The sequence below is a fragment of the Mesitornis unicolor genome, unplaced genomic scaffold, assembly GCF_000695765.1.
Source record: "Mesitornis unicolor isolate BGI_N332 unplaced genomic scaffold, ASM69576v1 scaffold29074, whole genome shotgun sequence".
Lineage (NCBI taxonomy): Eukaryota > Metazoa > Chordata > Aves > Mesitornithiformes > Mesitornithidae > Mesitornis > Mesitornis unicolor.
Window position 1 is genome coordinate 1 of NW_010181232.1, and position 14,350 is coordinate 14,350.

A 14,350-nucleotide genomic window follows, 5' to 3' on the forward strand; every position below is an offset into this window, starting at 1 on the left:
GGGTGGTGTTCGTGCGTGGTGTGGCCGAGCGGCTCCGCTTCTTGCTGGGAAAAGAGCTGCAGCAGCGCGGCCGTCACGGCCGGGTTCAACTCTTGGGCTGCGCTGGAGAGATCCCCTTCAGACAGAGGCGGTGGTGGCGGCGGTGGTGGTCCGGGGGGCTCGGGGGGTCTCTTCTCTGGTGGGAGAATGCGAGGAGGACATGCTGTGGAAGGGTTACTTCTTTTAAACACCAGCTTAAACATCACGCAAACAGAAATACATTCAGATATAAAAAAAACCCCACCAAAATAAACAGCCTACCGAGACATCCGCTCTCTAGGATGCACAGGAAAAGAGGCGGAGAGTTTTAAAAGCTGGCATTCGTTGCAAGACCAATGCACGTGTTCATTACCATTTCCCCGTCCTCATCCCGTTCCCAACCCATCGGCAACAGCTGTCCTAACACATGGGCACCCGTGCAGGGAATTCCTGCTCCCGGATCAAAGGCTAACGCCGAGCGGGAGACAGATGTGGAGCCACACGACAGCACGAGAGCGCGCTGTCCCGCTGCAGAGGGACGTGGTACCGTGCTGCTCCGGTACCGGGCTCGCAGCAGCCACGTGCTGATGGAGCCTGGATCCCATGAATTGGTTTAGAAAAAACACAAACCCAAAATCCAAGCTCAAACCCACGCATACGAGAACCTGACTGCACTCACGCCAGACCGAGGGGAGAGGGTGCACCCTCTCTTGTCCCCTTTTGCTTCTTACGGGAGCCAGCCCTTGGACATCTTTACAAAACCACCTCGACCCACCAAAATTTGCAGGTAATGTACAGACCATCCTGTGTCCCCTCCCACCCCTTCTGCCCCAGTCCTGAAGTCAGAAGCGTTTCTGTTTTCAAAGGACCCCAAAAGCCAGAACAAGAGCACCCTTCCCACCCCAGCCCATCACCCCGCTCTCACTGGTTTTGAGGCAGCAGGAAGAGCAAAGCAGCAGTTGGGAAAGGTGAGAGCAGAGCTCGGGCCCTCCCCTTTGTGGCAACGACATTGGGAAGACAGGACACAGCTTCCCAGCGCCGCCTGCGCTCACAAAACCAGTCCTGACCACTGCACCGCAACTCAACTGACTCCGTCTCCTTCATCACAACAGCATCGGCTACACGGGGATTAAAGTCGTTACTGGCGAGGACACCACGAACGCCTTGTTTGAATCAGATCCTCAAATCATGTGCAAAACTGGTTATTAAAAAGGTCAAACTTTATTGTGAAAACCAGTAGTCTTCCAGGACCACCCCTCCACCCGTATCAGTCAGTCCACTTTAAAACTAGATTGTATTTAAATCCAGAAAACAATCTTCAGGTACTTTTAAAGCCAAGCTGATTTGGGGACAGCGTATCATTTAAAATAATTATAAACAGAGAACAACGTTATTTAATTGAATCTGCTCTACAATAACCTAGTTATCTTCCAGTACTAGGGCAAAGGGAAAAGAAAAAGCACGATCACAACTGGCTTGTGGTGGGCGGGTGTGTTGAAGGCACGAGAACACAGCACGTTCAGCTACATTGCAGAGGAGTTGTGTACCGGGCCAAAAGAGGCTCCCTGGAGGGTCTGAGACATACTCGGGAGGCGCTGCTACAATTTGGTGAGGTCGTCACAGGATGTTGCTAATAATTCAGAAAAATCAACAGAAACAAAAGACATGGAGACATTTACACTCACCTCTGAAAAGGAAATCCCAGATACAGTCAGGTTTTTTTTAAACATGCCTCTCGCTTGCTCTACAAGGACCTGCCTTTGGCTCAGCTTCAGAAGCCACTGGATTTTGGGACTCACAAGAGTCAACTCTACGTATAACCCAAGCCAGATGCACGAGTTTCGTATGTACACAACCGCCACCCCTCCCTTCCAGCGCTCTCCAAGATTTCCGTTCTCACGTTCCTTAAAATCATCTCTGCACTTGAGGTTGGGTTGGTTTTTTTTTGAGAGGGCTGGAAGGGAACAGGGAAGCAGCGTTGGGACAAACAAGATGGGAAAATCTGCAGAGATCCAACGTCTTGTGCAAAAGCCCTACCTGAATGTGCAAACTGACTATGAGGAGTATTAGAGGAAGACCTGACCCTCCAAGTTTCCCTTTCATTTCTTTTGGAAAAAAGGAAACCTTTAATTTTCACTGACCCATTCACAGTGGAGCACTAATGGATTTTATGTGTTTTGGAGATGGGAAGCAGCATAGTAAATATTTTTGCGTGTTGACTTTTTTGCAGCTGTTAAAGCCTCCCGAGCAGCCCAGCACTCACCACAGGGAGTGGGTCAGTGTCCTTCTCAGTCTTGAAGTCTGAGACTCGACCACATTTTAGTACCCAGCCCCTTTCCTCCTCCCCTCCACACTCCAATGTCTCGGTTCCTCCTGGCTGCAGTTAAACTGGAGGCACTCATATGGAAGACTTTAGTTGCTCAAACGGGTGCATGACATCCAAGATGCACAAGCAACGGTCACGATTATTTACCTGTACTTTCCTCTGGGTGCACTGTAGGGGTTTTCCTCAGCCCCCGTTGCTCGCTGCTCTTCTCCCCGTTACTCTCCTCCAGGGCGATAACCGGCTCCTGGCTCTTCATCAGCTGACTCAGCAGAACGGCCAGCACATTCTGCATTTCTCCCTGAGCGCTGCCTGTTTCTGGAGTCGCCTGCTCCTCCGGTAGCTGGGCCTCCGCGGGTGGCTCCTCTATGGCTTTCCCTGCCGCTGCTTCTTCCCCCCGGGGCTTCCTCTCCTGCTGCTGCTGCCGCTGTCTGAGACTCGTGCTGCTGAGCGGTGGCTTCTGTCAGAGCGTTGATTGACTGGTTGAGAGCCTCCAGCTGCTGCTGCATCTCTGGGTTAGAGTGTACGTTCAGCAGCTGGGCCATCTGTGGGACACTCAGATCGGTCTGGCTCTGCAGCAAGTTCAGTAAAACAGCCAGTTCGCTCTGATTCAGCTGCTGGGTGATGTCTCCAAGGCCTGCAGCAAACACAAGCAGCATCACAGGAAGGTCAGGCAAAGCTACATCACATTCGTTTGTAATCATGACACTGCATGTACCAATGAACATCTCCTCTCCGAGTCGACGGAGGCTCCCAGAGGAGGATTACAGAAGTTTGCTCAGATTTCCACCATCGGCTTTGCCCCCTCCAGCCCGCGACCGGCTCTGAGCAGCACTGCAGCAGCACCCCGTGGCACTGCACACTCACTGCACTCACCCAGGGCTACGGCTGGGGCAGCTCCTAGGCCCTTCCTCACTGCCCCCACAAATCCCCCAACATCACTGCACACATGGCTGCTTCTTAAAATCAGCTCAGCTGACCCAAACCTCCCCACTCCTCTGTTACCACGGGCATCCCAACAACCAGACTGGTGAGCTACTTGCACCAGTTACTCCAGTCACACAGCAAGTGTGAGGATGCATGACAAGGACTGGAAACCCTTTGCCCCTGACAGTGGGAATCAGAGTGGCTCAGCCCCTCCCAAGGTCTCTATGGATCAAAAGGGCTCTCTCGTGCACTGGAGTGGGTTTCCCGGGCAGGAGCTAAGCTGCTGTTCAGGATGGAGGAAGGGAGCTAAGCTGCTGTTTGGGACGGAGGAAGGGTGTGTTCCTCTGATGCAGGAAAAGAAATTAGGTCAGGCAGAAGGCAATTCCTTGCTGAAAGCTGGCCTGGGATCAGTGAGGACTCTGTCCCGACCTGCAAGTATCCAGGTTAGCCTAAAATACAGCCCTGGAGTGGCATCACCTCCCTTGCACCATGCTGGAGCACAGCCTCCTGAGTGACAAGTGACAAGGGTGTCCCTTCACACCAACACTGACTTTGCAAGTCAAACTTTTTGGGAAGGAGGGTGCAAAGCTTTGGTTTTAGAAGCTTAAAATTAAGCTCCTCTTGCTGGTAGGCAACTAAGAACACAACACTCGCTTTTCTCAGCTGTTTGTTCATCCAACCACCACCTTTTGTCCATCTGCCATGTTTCATTGAACACATGGATTGTGCATTCCCTGGAGCAAGAACTGTCTTCCCTGTTACTTGTCAGTACAACATTTGACACAAAAAGAAGCTTTAGCCCATATCTGGGTTTTTATAAGGCTTCTACAGATCAATCAGATTGGTCTGAGCAGCTTTGTGTATCTCTGCATTCCCAGGAATCAAAATTCCTCCCCTCCAACATGGGAAGGTTGGTCACAGTTTTGGAAGCAGCACAAGTCCTGGTCCTGCAAGTTTTTATGACCAAAAGATCTTTTCTACAAGAAGCAACGTGCAATAGTGTACACTTCTGCTCACCAGTCACTAGTCTGTTACATCCAGTGCCTAATCTTTACATCATTTGATCAACAAGATCAAACTTCAGCTCATTTGTAACTTCTAGCCCATTACCTGCTACTTTGCTGGCCTAAGTGACTGACTCCTGTTATTTCTCTCTGTGAAAGCATGCTTCAGAACCACTAATAGGACTCAAATTCATAGTCAGCTCATCAGCGAATGACTCCTGAAGACCAGCCAGAACGCTCTGCAGCCGGCAGTTTTCACAGCAGAGAAAAAACAGGGGAAAAAGTCAGGACAGGAAGACTCTGCAATGCCCTTTCTGCAGAAATATCTGTGAAAGAACCAGACTGGCTTGAAAACAGCCAGTCCCACACGAGAGCAGACAGGTAACATTATCAGGAGGAGCCTTTTACAGACCAGAGTGAGCACTGACCTACTGCATCTCCAGCACCAGACTCCGTTTTGAGCTGGGCAGGCTGTGGGTGCACAGGACTGCTGTTGTTTTTGACAGTGTCTGTGCTTGTAACAGAGGTAGTTTCTTTCCGAGAAACTTTTGATAATGGTGGCTCCTCCACTGCAATCCCGCTTTGCCGCTGCCGTCGGCGTTTCTTGCTCCACAGCTCGTGGCAATCCTGCCAGTGGGGAAGGCTGGAAGAGAACAACACTTAGCAGTTGAGAAACATGGCAAGAAAACCCATTTAATCCTCAAAGCCCACAGAAAGTTATCAGTGCTGTAAGAAAAGCACAGACATTCCTCTGACTGCAACCATACTATTAAACCAAGAAGGGGCAAGTCCCAGAAGCAGGAAAGGCAGCATAACTGCATGTGAATCATGTAATGTGCACTGGGATCTCACCCCTGAATGGGCTGGGTTAGCTACAATGCACACAAGCCCCAGTGAGCTTGGGCTCAGAGCTTCACTGAGCTCAGAGTCTGATGGCTTTAAGCAAGCCTTTGTAACTCTGAAGGAAATGGGAATCTCAAAAGCCACTGCCAGACTTGCACACAAAGCAGCTACAATGAAATTTCAGAATTTGCTTGACTGGAGTGGGAGAAAAGAGCTGCAGCATGACACTGCTCAACAGCCACTCCTCTGGTCAATTAACAAGCTGTGTAAACGAGGTCAGTTCTCCATGGCACAGAGGAGAGGGATATGCTACTCTTTTGTATCTTTCAACAGAGTTTTAGAGCACCTTACAAGCATTAAACAGCTTTCTAAAACCAACCTATTATCAGGGAGAAAACCAATAGCACTAGAAGAGGTATTCGCTCAGCCATATGACAAGATGCAAGAGCAGATCAAGAAAAGAACCCAGAAATAATAACTTAATTCTGACTGGAAAAAAGCTTGGGCCAAGCTGGTGGCTCGTTCCCAAAGCTCATTAGCAGAGCGCTCGCTGCCGTGGAGGATGCCAGCTGGAACTTACTCTGGAGGTGCCATTTTGCTGAGGTCAACATCCTTGAGGAAGTCGCTCTGCAGGGCCTGTTCTGCTGTGCAGCGCTTGCCGGGGTCCAGCGTCAGCATGTGGTCCAGCAGGTCGAGAGCAGACGAAGGAATGCTGCAGAGAGAGTTGGAAATATGGCTGAGCTCACTCTTGGACTGAACAGAGGGAGAAGCCCACTCTGAGACACACGCCTCAGGCCTATGAGAAATCCATGCAGCCAGAATTTATTAGTAAGGGATGCAAAAGCACAATGACATCAACAAAACAGGCATTAGATGTGGTATTTTCAGGGAACTTCTCTGGAAGGCACCTGTGGCAGATGAGGTATTTGGAAAGGGGACAAATGGGAGAAGCCCTCCTGGAGAGGGCTGCCCAAGGGGAGAAGGCAAGGGGAAGTGCTGCTTTGTCCTGCAGATGAGCCACACAACGTAACAGGCGGCCATAACCCCCATGCAGCCATTTATCCTCTCTCCTAACACAACTCACAAGGAGAACTCCTCACGCAGGCGCCTTCGGTATTGCTTCTTCGGTTTCATAGTGTTGAAGTAGGGCAACTTGATGACATCTGGCCACACCGCTGGACAGGGGCTCCCACAGAGCCGGCTGAGAACCAGAAAAGCAGAGTATGATGAGCAAATGAAACACGGTTAGGAGGAGAAGTCACCAATTCGAGTGCGAATGCTTCCTTTCTAAGCAGCTTAGTGTACCAATAACCTAGGTCTGGGCACACTTCAGAGATCAGATAACACTCAGGTTGAAAAGGAGGTATCAGAAGAGGAAAAATGTGTACCTTGAGTTTATAAACCACTCAACACAATGAAATTACATCTCACACTGAAAATTAGGTTCGTGACTTTTGCACTTAACTAACAACAGCAAAATTAACTGAGGGTGCATGCGTTAGCAGCCACACACTTGATGGTAGGCACAGACACCTACATGCCCAACTATTCCCATTTGCAGTTACAGTCATTTGCTGGTTGTATTTTGCAGGCAGATTAGAGAAAGAGGGCTCTCATAACATGGAGACCGTGTGCATGAGCAGTTTCTGCAGTACCTCTTCTCATAGGCATGCATGTGCAATGCTTTACCTGATTAATTCAAGCTGAGCCAGTTCCAGATTGGCTTGAAAAATAGGCTTCTTTGTAAACAGTTCCCCGAGGATACAGCTGGAAAGAGGAAAAGCAAGAGGTCATGACAGCAAACCCTTGGGATGATCGTTTGAACACTACAGCATTTCTGTTCAGACGCAGGTTTGCCTGAGGAGAGCTATTTGCATCAGGGCTTGTAGTTGAGAACTGACAAACTAACCTATGTGTACAGAGTCACCAATTTAGGCAGCTGGGAAATAACACTCACTGGTAGGCTGGTTAACATGGCACATGCCTCACGCTTTAACTCTTTGCAGGGAAAGGAGGATGTGTCAATGGCATGACAAGAAAAACAGCCAAGCATCTCATTTGCCTCCAGATTCAGCCCATTTGTCTTTTCAGCTTCACTGGGGGATATCTGCTGGCCCAAATTATCCTCAGCTGCCAGTAGCTTGCTGTTTGTCACTGCCATAGCCTTGTGCTCACACACAACATTTGTACAGCTGAAAGGGAAAGAGGAGGAGGAGGGAGGGGACGTAACTGACTCATTTGGTCTTTAACATCTACCCATCCTACAGAAACGGCAATCAGTGGCAATAAGGGCACCTGGCTGCTGGAACTGGGCTAACCCCGCTCGTCCAGTACAGGACACTGTACTGCAACTGGACACATCTATTTCCTTAAAGCACAGAATTCTGGAAGTATTCCTACGCTATCCCAACACACTCTGCCTTGCTGGAACAGATACAGCTTCAGAAATTAGCACAATCAAACACCTGATGTTCCCAGCCCAAACAGGACACAAGACACAAAGCAGGCACTTACCCACAGCTCCACACATCTATGGCTGGCGTGTAACGCTCCTCACCTAGCAGCAACTCTGGAGGTCGATACCATAACGTAATGACTTTATTTGTGTATGGACGGCTGGAATGCAAGAGACAAACAAACTGATTACAAGAGCCACAGAGCCCTTACAAACTGTGATTTTTACTTCCAAGCTGCAGAGTAAGGCATGTAAATAGAAGCAGTGAGCTTTCAAGTGCCCAGACTTCCACAGCAGCTGCCTGAGTTAAATTATGATGAGAAGTAACAGAATTTACAGCTCTGCCTGTGTGCACAAGACAGTAAGTTGTAGGTACCCAAGACTGAAAAATCCTGACCTGCAACAGGTAGCAGCAGGTTGTCACGACAGAATAGTGACTGATCATAGGGTAAAACACCGTCCATGGCAAGCAGAGAAGATGTTTTGGTTCCTTATCAGCTGGTTTGATTAATGAAAGACTACTAATACCAGCTAGGAGAGTATTTTTCCAACAGCCGTAGCTGCATTATACTACTTGCACCAGAAATAATTTATCAGGGAATGCCAGGACTTCCAAATAAAAGGACTACGTGGCTATTAAGATGGAAGGAGCTCATCCCACCTATGTAAGCCATTTCCCCCTTCCTCCACCCCGCTACGTCTCACCTCTCCTCCGAGCTGTAGAGTCGGGCGAGTCCAAAATCTGCAAGTTTGATTTGCCCACTGAAAGACAAAAAGAAGTCACTGGTTTGAATCACAGCTGGGCTCACACACCGCAAGCAGTAAAAGGTAAGGAAATCCCCCCACGTGGTAGAAAGGCCTAACAAAGCAATGTTTGCAGTAACCACTTTTGGATATGCCAGTCTTAATTTTCCAGAGCCTAATGCTTCAACAAAACAAAAAGGGAAAAAAAAAAAGCAGTAATTCAGTCTCATCTTGATCCCAATAGGCCAATGTCCCAGAGAAGTTTTTCAGCTGGATATCCAGACATGTGGATGCAATTATGTGCAGCAGTATTCTCGCTGGCTTAAAGTTTTCTTATGGGTATCCAGATAAAGACTGGAGAATTAACAGCAAATGAGTAATGGTTATGTATTCTGTGATGAGTTATGTTACTGCCAAACATTGCTGTGTAGAGAAGAGCAAGCATTCATGGATAACTGCTGCTTCCCACTTTAACCCTCAATGGTTTCTCTACATATAAACACTTCCAATAAACAGCATTTTTGCCAAAATACCATGGAGACCAAGTGTACACAGAGCGCCATTTAATTCAAGTCAACATGAGAGAAGGTTAACTGTAAGGAGCTGCAGAAGGGTGAGCAGAGGGGGCCTCATGTGGAGATCACTACCAACAGCAAGTTCAGCAGAAGGCTGTCAGGGCTGCTCACCCTTGCAGCAGGAGCTGTGCTCTCAGTGGCAACACCCAGGAAAGCCACAGCTTAATTACAACAACCTGTCACACCACCAGTTGTATTCCTACAGGGATCAACACCTCCTGTGCCTGAGCACGCTCGAGGTGACAACAACAACTGTGTGCTCTCAGCTGAGCCCAGGGAAGAGCAGGACAGGAGCAGATCCACTCCCAGGTTACCTATTGTTCAATAAGATGTTGGAGCACTTGATATCTCGATGAAGGAAATTCTTTTTGTGACAATAATCCAGACCCTCCATTAACTGTTTCATGAAAGACTTGATATGGTCCTCTGAGAAATGTACCAAGCCAGATTCTAGCAGCCCCATTAGGTCATGGTCCATGTACTCGAACACAAGGTAAAAGGCACCTGGTATAATAAAGAGAAAATGATTTAAGACAAGAGAGGAGAGACAAAGAAAAAGAAGGAACGAAGGGAGATTCAATTGCTGAAACATTTGTTTTCATGCACTGTTGAGTGTCTCCTGTGGCATTTAGGGCTCGAGGGGAGAAAAAAAAAACCCCAAATGAAACAGCGCCTCTAATGCATCAAGATGACATCCAAAATCAAAGTATTCCCCCAAAAGAAATTCTTTGAAGCCTCTGTCACATTTACCTATCTGTTTATTTTTAACTTTCAAGCTGGATTGTTGAAGGGACTGCGGCTTGAACTGATGTTTGTGATGTTCCCTTCTCTCTCACAGAAGGCAAGGCCCCAGACAAAAAATACTGGGATGTTTCCACAGTGACAGAGGACAGAAAACTTTTCACGCTGTTAGTAAGTTCGTTGCCATTAATAAGTGTTAGAAGTGACCCTGTAAAGACTTTTTTTAAAGACTGCTCTGCTGTGACTCTACAGGAATGCAATGCATCCTTTTAAGCCCGTGTCTACCTCTGCTCTGCAGTGCAACAGCTCATTTTAACTGGAATCTATCCTTTGATGCAAGGCCAAATCCAGATGCCAAACTTGCTGGAACCATGTACCAAGGAGGAATACAAAAAAGAAAACATACACCAGAGTTTAGACTTTTAGTTTAACACCAAGAACAAACAAATGGGGTTGCATCACCTCTTTGGCTAATCGAAACCACACCCTGCAGCAAATGCTACCTTTGTCCTTCTTGAAATCCAGTGCATCTTGTTTGTCCGTGACGATTTCCTTCATGTTAACAACACTGCGGTGGATCAGCTGCCGGAGGATTTTGATCTCGCGGATGGCCGTGATGGGGAAACCTTCCTTTTCATTGTCCAGTCGCACCTTCTTGAGAGCCACCAGTTCACCTGCCACAACGAGCCAGCGTCAGAGCCTCTGCACCCATCACTGCTACCAACACAGTGGGTTTCTGGGGGGAAGCTGAAGGTAGCTACGAGCACAGCCAGCATCCATCAAAAACAGCAGAGCCAGCTTTAGTTACCACCCTGCTGATGTTTGTTACATCGCTCTGTCAGACGCTATCACGCCAAAAACTCAAGACAGGTGACACCAGGGCTCCTCCTGACCTGCTTCAGAGGAAAGTCACACAGGTGACCTTAAGTTTGCCCTGGAAACCACTCCAGTGCTTTTCACAAGCTCTGCTACAAAGCCTGACAAAGGCACATGTAAAAAACAGGGGTCAGGCTGGCATCTGTGGCTGTTGTCCATCCAAGGCACACAATTTCACCAGCAGAGAGGGAGGGTGGGCACTACATCAGCGTTACCAGGATTTCTTTTGCCCCTTTTCAAAACACCCGATGTAAACGTTCACTCCAGGGCTGGAGCCATTTCAGCTCTGCAGGTATTTACCATTAACTGGCATCACCACCAGTGCTGGGATGGGTTTTAAGGCCTTGTTACCATGGGTGTGCTTAAAGAAGCAGAGTCAATCTGAAGGCACTCAGCAGCCTTACCTGTATCCTTGTCCTTGGCTTTGTACACCTGTCCATACGTCCCTTCTCCGATAATCCCAATGATATCAAACTTGTCCACGCAACGCTTCCCCCAGTCACTTTCTGTCTGCCTCCTCTCCCCATACCGAGGGCAACAGATTCTGAAAGAGGAAAGAGCGCTGTTAGAAACCTGAGCACCGCACCTCACCCGTCACCCCACAAACAAATGCCCGTTCAACTGTCTTAAACTGTACTCTAAACACAAAAAGCAAAGGTCAGGTGCTGTCTTGACACCCCTAGCAACTGAGCATTCAGTGGAGTTTAACGAATTATGCTATGTAATCTCAACTGCTCCAGACACAGGCACTGCTGTACAGGAATATTACTCTTCTATTTCATTCAGATACTGAAACGTCCCAGCCAGAAAACTCTGTAAGATCTTTCCACTTCAGTTACACATTTATCAGCTGCACACAGCTAACAAGCAACGCATCGAAATAAGGAGTGCAAAGAGTGGGGAAGACAAGCAAATGGATATATTACACCATCTCATTTCCATAGATTCGAGGTGTCAGAAGCACCAGTATCTTTAGCTAAAAAACACCAAAGAATTACACCACAGCAGGACAAAAATCAGCATTTGAAATCTTTTGCAGAAACGCTGGACACTTGATTTTTATTTAGAAGAAAGCGCAGCTAGCACTCTGTGTACAACACACCAAGGGAGCTCAGTCCTTTGACTACTGCGTAAGTTTTGTTATCAGAGAAAGTTCTGTGTGCCTTGAAACACGACTGATGCTTCAGTCGTGTGTGATGAAAAGGTGCATGGCTCCTGTCTGGGATGACCAACTTCTAGAAGCACCCTGAGCTCTGCAGAGGGCACTCCTCAGGAGGTGTCTTAGGCCTGCGGGCACAGCTACATCAGATGAGAGCACTTTCAGGGTAGATGTGGCTGGAGATCGAATATGACGTGCTCCAGCAACTTGTGCCGTTGAAAGGGGCAAAGGGAAGGATGACAAAATCCATCACAGCTTTGGGATAGAGCCTGAACCGCAGTCTCCACTGGGTGCACAATTTACACAACCTCCTCTGCTTCCCAGACTGGTCTGAGTATGAAACAACCCAGAGGAAAGTTCACACACCATAAGAAAGAAAAGAAATATGAACTTGTTTTCTACAGATTTCACTTCCCTCGCACTCAAACCAGCCAGGGGATGAAAGAATTTTGATACAACTGAACTAAATGCACATTTAAGTGTTCATCCAATAAAGGTGGGGAGGCTGCTGAGAGCTGGCAAAGCACCCAACAGATTCAGTTTCAAAAACTACTGCACTTTCAACAGCGTTGTCCCCATACAGAGCATGGGGACTAGGCCAGGTGTCTTTGGCAAGAAACAAAATCTAACAACTCAAAAAAAAAAAAGGTGGAAAAAATTGAAAGCCAGCCTTACTTTGGTCTCTTTTTGAAGGGTTGCTGAGGTGGTGTGGCTGCCTTTGGTTCCGGGGAGTCGGGAGGAGATGGGTCCCCTCCAGGGAGCTCTGGAGGGAGCGGGAGGTCCGTGAGTAAGTGTCGTGGTCTCTGCTCTCGGTCTTTCTTCACAGGTTTTGGAGGAAGAATCTCTTTTGGACTAAACTCCGAAAAGTTGACACAACACAAAAGTCAGACTTTAACAGCCAGGCGACAGACAAAAAAAGCCTACTGTAGGACAACAGCTCTGTACTTCAGAATGTAAAGTTAGCACCAAAATTAGCATAGGCAAGTATAAAATAAAGCAGCCTTACATTTTACAATGGCAATTATCTCTCATCAGGAGAGAAAAGTGCTAGGTTTAAAAGCACTTTTTTCAAACACACAGCTCTTGCAACTAGAACTTGCTCCATCTGCACAAATGAGTAGCTATTCTGAGTTTCCTGTAAGACAGCTCAGGTTGTCAGCCAGCACCCACTTTCTGACCCTTATTTCCTCTATTTAGTCCGTTTATCAAAGCGGAATTAAACGCATGACTTAAGGGCCACTATAAATACAAACCCACAATTAAATCTCTCTATGTAAGTAACTTTCATCTTCTTAGCAAGGACTGAGACGCAGCTCTAACTTCTGAAAACCGCTGAGAAACCAAAAGCTGACTTCTTTAAAGAATCAAACTACCAGTGGCATCAGAAGCTTGGTTTAGACCGACAAGAGTCTCATAAAGCAGAACCTAAGTCCTCTCTCGTGCATACAGCAGAGAGAATTCCTATGTCTGAACAGTCAGGAATTCTTCTCCACGGAAATATCCACTTCAGGAAAAGAAAAAGATGAAGAGATAGGAGGAACCCTCCAAGGGTGGTTTTTAGGGCAGGCAGCAGGAGGTTTGCTGTTTGTCAGCATCACCAGCTCTGACGCTCCAGCACAGATGAACTGATAGAAATAGGTCATTTTCCCAGTTTTTTTTTTATTAGATGCTGCCTAATCTGTGGGAAAATCTCTTGTGAAATATAGTTAAGTAGCGAGCAAGAGAAAGGAGGATACTGTTCTGGCACTGAGCTCTGACATCCGTAAGAGATGTGGGAGTGATCTTATCCCATCGCTAAGAAGTCCCAGGCAGCTGAATGCACTGCAGGTTGCACCAGCCCAGGCCTCTGGAGGAATGCACCCATCGACAAGCACTGTTACCAGCGGTGCACATCCTAAAAACACTGGGAGTGGCAGAGCTGCGCAGGCTGAAGCCCAGCCCCATCAGCTGCAAATCCTTCCTGTGGCCCAACCGGTCCCTTCCCCAGGGCAGAACCCACCCCAAAGCTCAGGAGAGGTTCGCCAACGCGGGATCTGGGCAGCCAGGGCCTACAGCTCCACGGAGGGCCAAGAGACTTTGTTCCCATGGAGCACATCAACCACGTTTGGCTTTCCTTATGGCTTTCACGTGTGTATTTGAAGCACTGGTCAAGTGACAGTAACATAAAAGCAGTTGTTTATTTGACTTTGTGCTTAATCCACTTCTAATTCCCAATTAACTTGTTCCTGATAACATTTCAGTAGTTAATGGTATATGCCAAGCTTGCTCCCTTTTGCCCTGTGGAACAGATTCAGCCTTTTTTCCAGTCGCACATCAAAAGCCAACTTTTCTGCAGGACTTTCTGGGGAAGGGCGAAGGGATTTGTGGTTTAACCTGCAGCGCGCAGCCCTCTAGGAGGTCCCTTCTCTCCCTCTTACCAAATAGGTACCGCTTTCTCGCTGACACATTGTTATCTGTGCTTAGTTACAGCCACTTACTTAATAGATTTGCATCTCAGCGCTAGTGCTACAAGGTGGTTACTGTAACTTTAATTACCCCAGAAGATTTGGACGTTTCACCAGGCACTTCTTCCAAAGCCAAACGGCCCCTTCAGAGCTGCCCAGGCAGAAAAAGGACAAATTGCGAATGCCAACGGCCTCACAAAGAGTCCTGGAAGCTGCCTCCTTCCTCCCCTCCCATTCAACA

General features: G+C 47.9%; 1 protein-coding gene across 1 annotated transcript in view; it reads right to left on the reverse strand.

Moving 5' to 3' along the window:
• Positions 1–5: 5 nt before the first annotated feature.
• The window catches only part of LOC104539770 (cyclin-dependent kinase 12-like), a gene marked incomplete at its 3' end in the record, with an annotated part of 23,806 nt that continues 9,461 nt past the window's right edge, over positions 6–14,350 (reverse strand). The window contains 13 exon segments of the mRNA XM_010183376.1: positions 6–202; positions 2,492–2,705; positions 2,746–2,978; positions 4,701–4,915; positions 5,696–5,827; positions 6,200–6,316; positions 6,805–6,882; positions 7,630–7,731; positions 8,276–8,332; positions 9,204–9,393; positions 10,134–10,304; positions 10,911–11,050; positions 12,341–12,517. Of these exon segments, the coding sequence (XP_010181678.1) occupies positions 6–202; positions 2,492–2,705; positions 2,746–2,978; positions 4,701–4,915; positions 5,696–5,827; positions 6,200–6,316; positions 6,805–6,882; positions 7,630–7,731; positions 8,276–8,332; positions 9,204–9,393; positions 10,134–10,304; positions 10,911–11,050; positions 12,341–12,517 (2,023 nt within the window).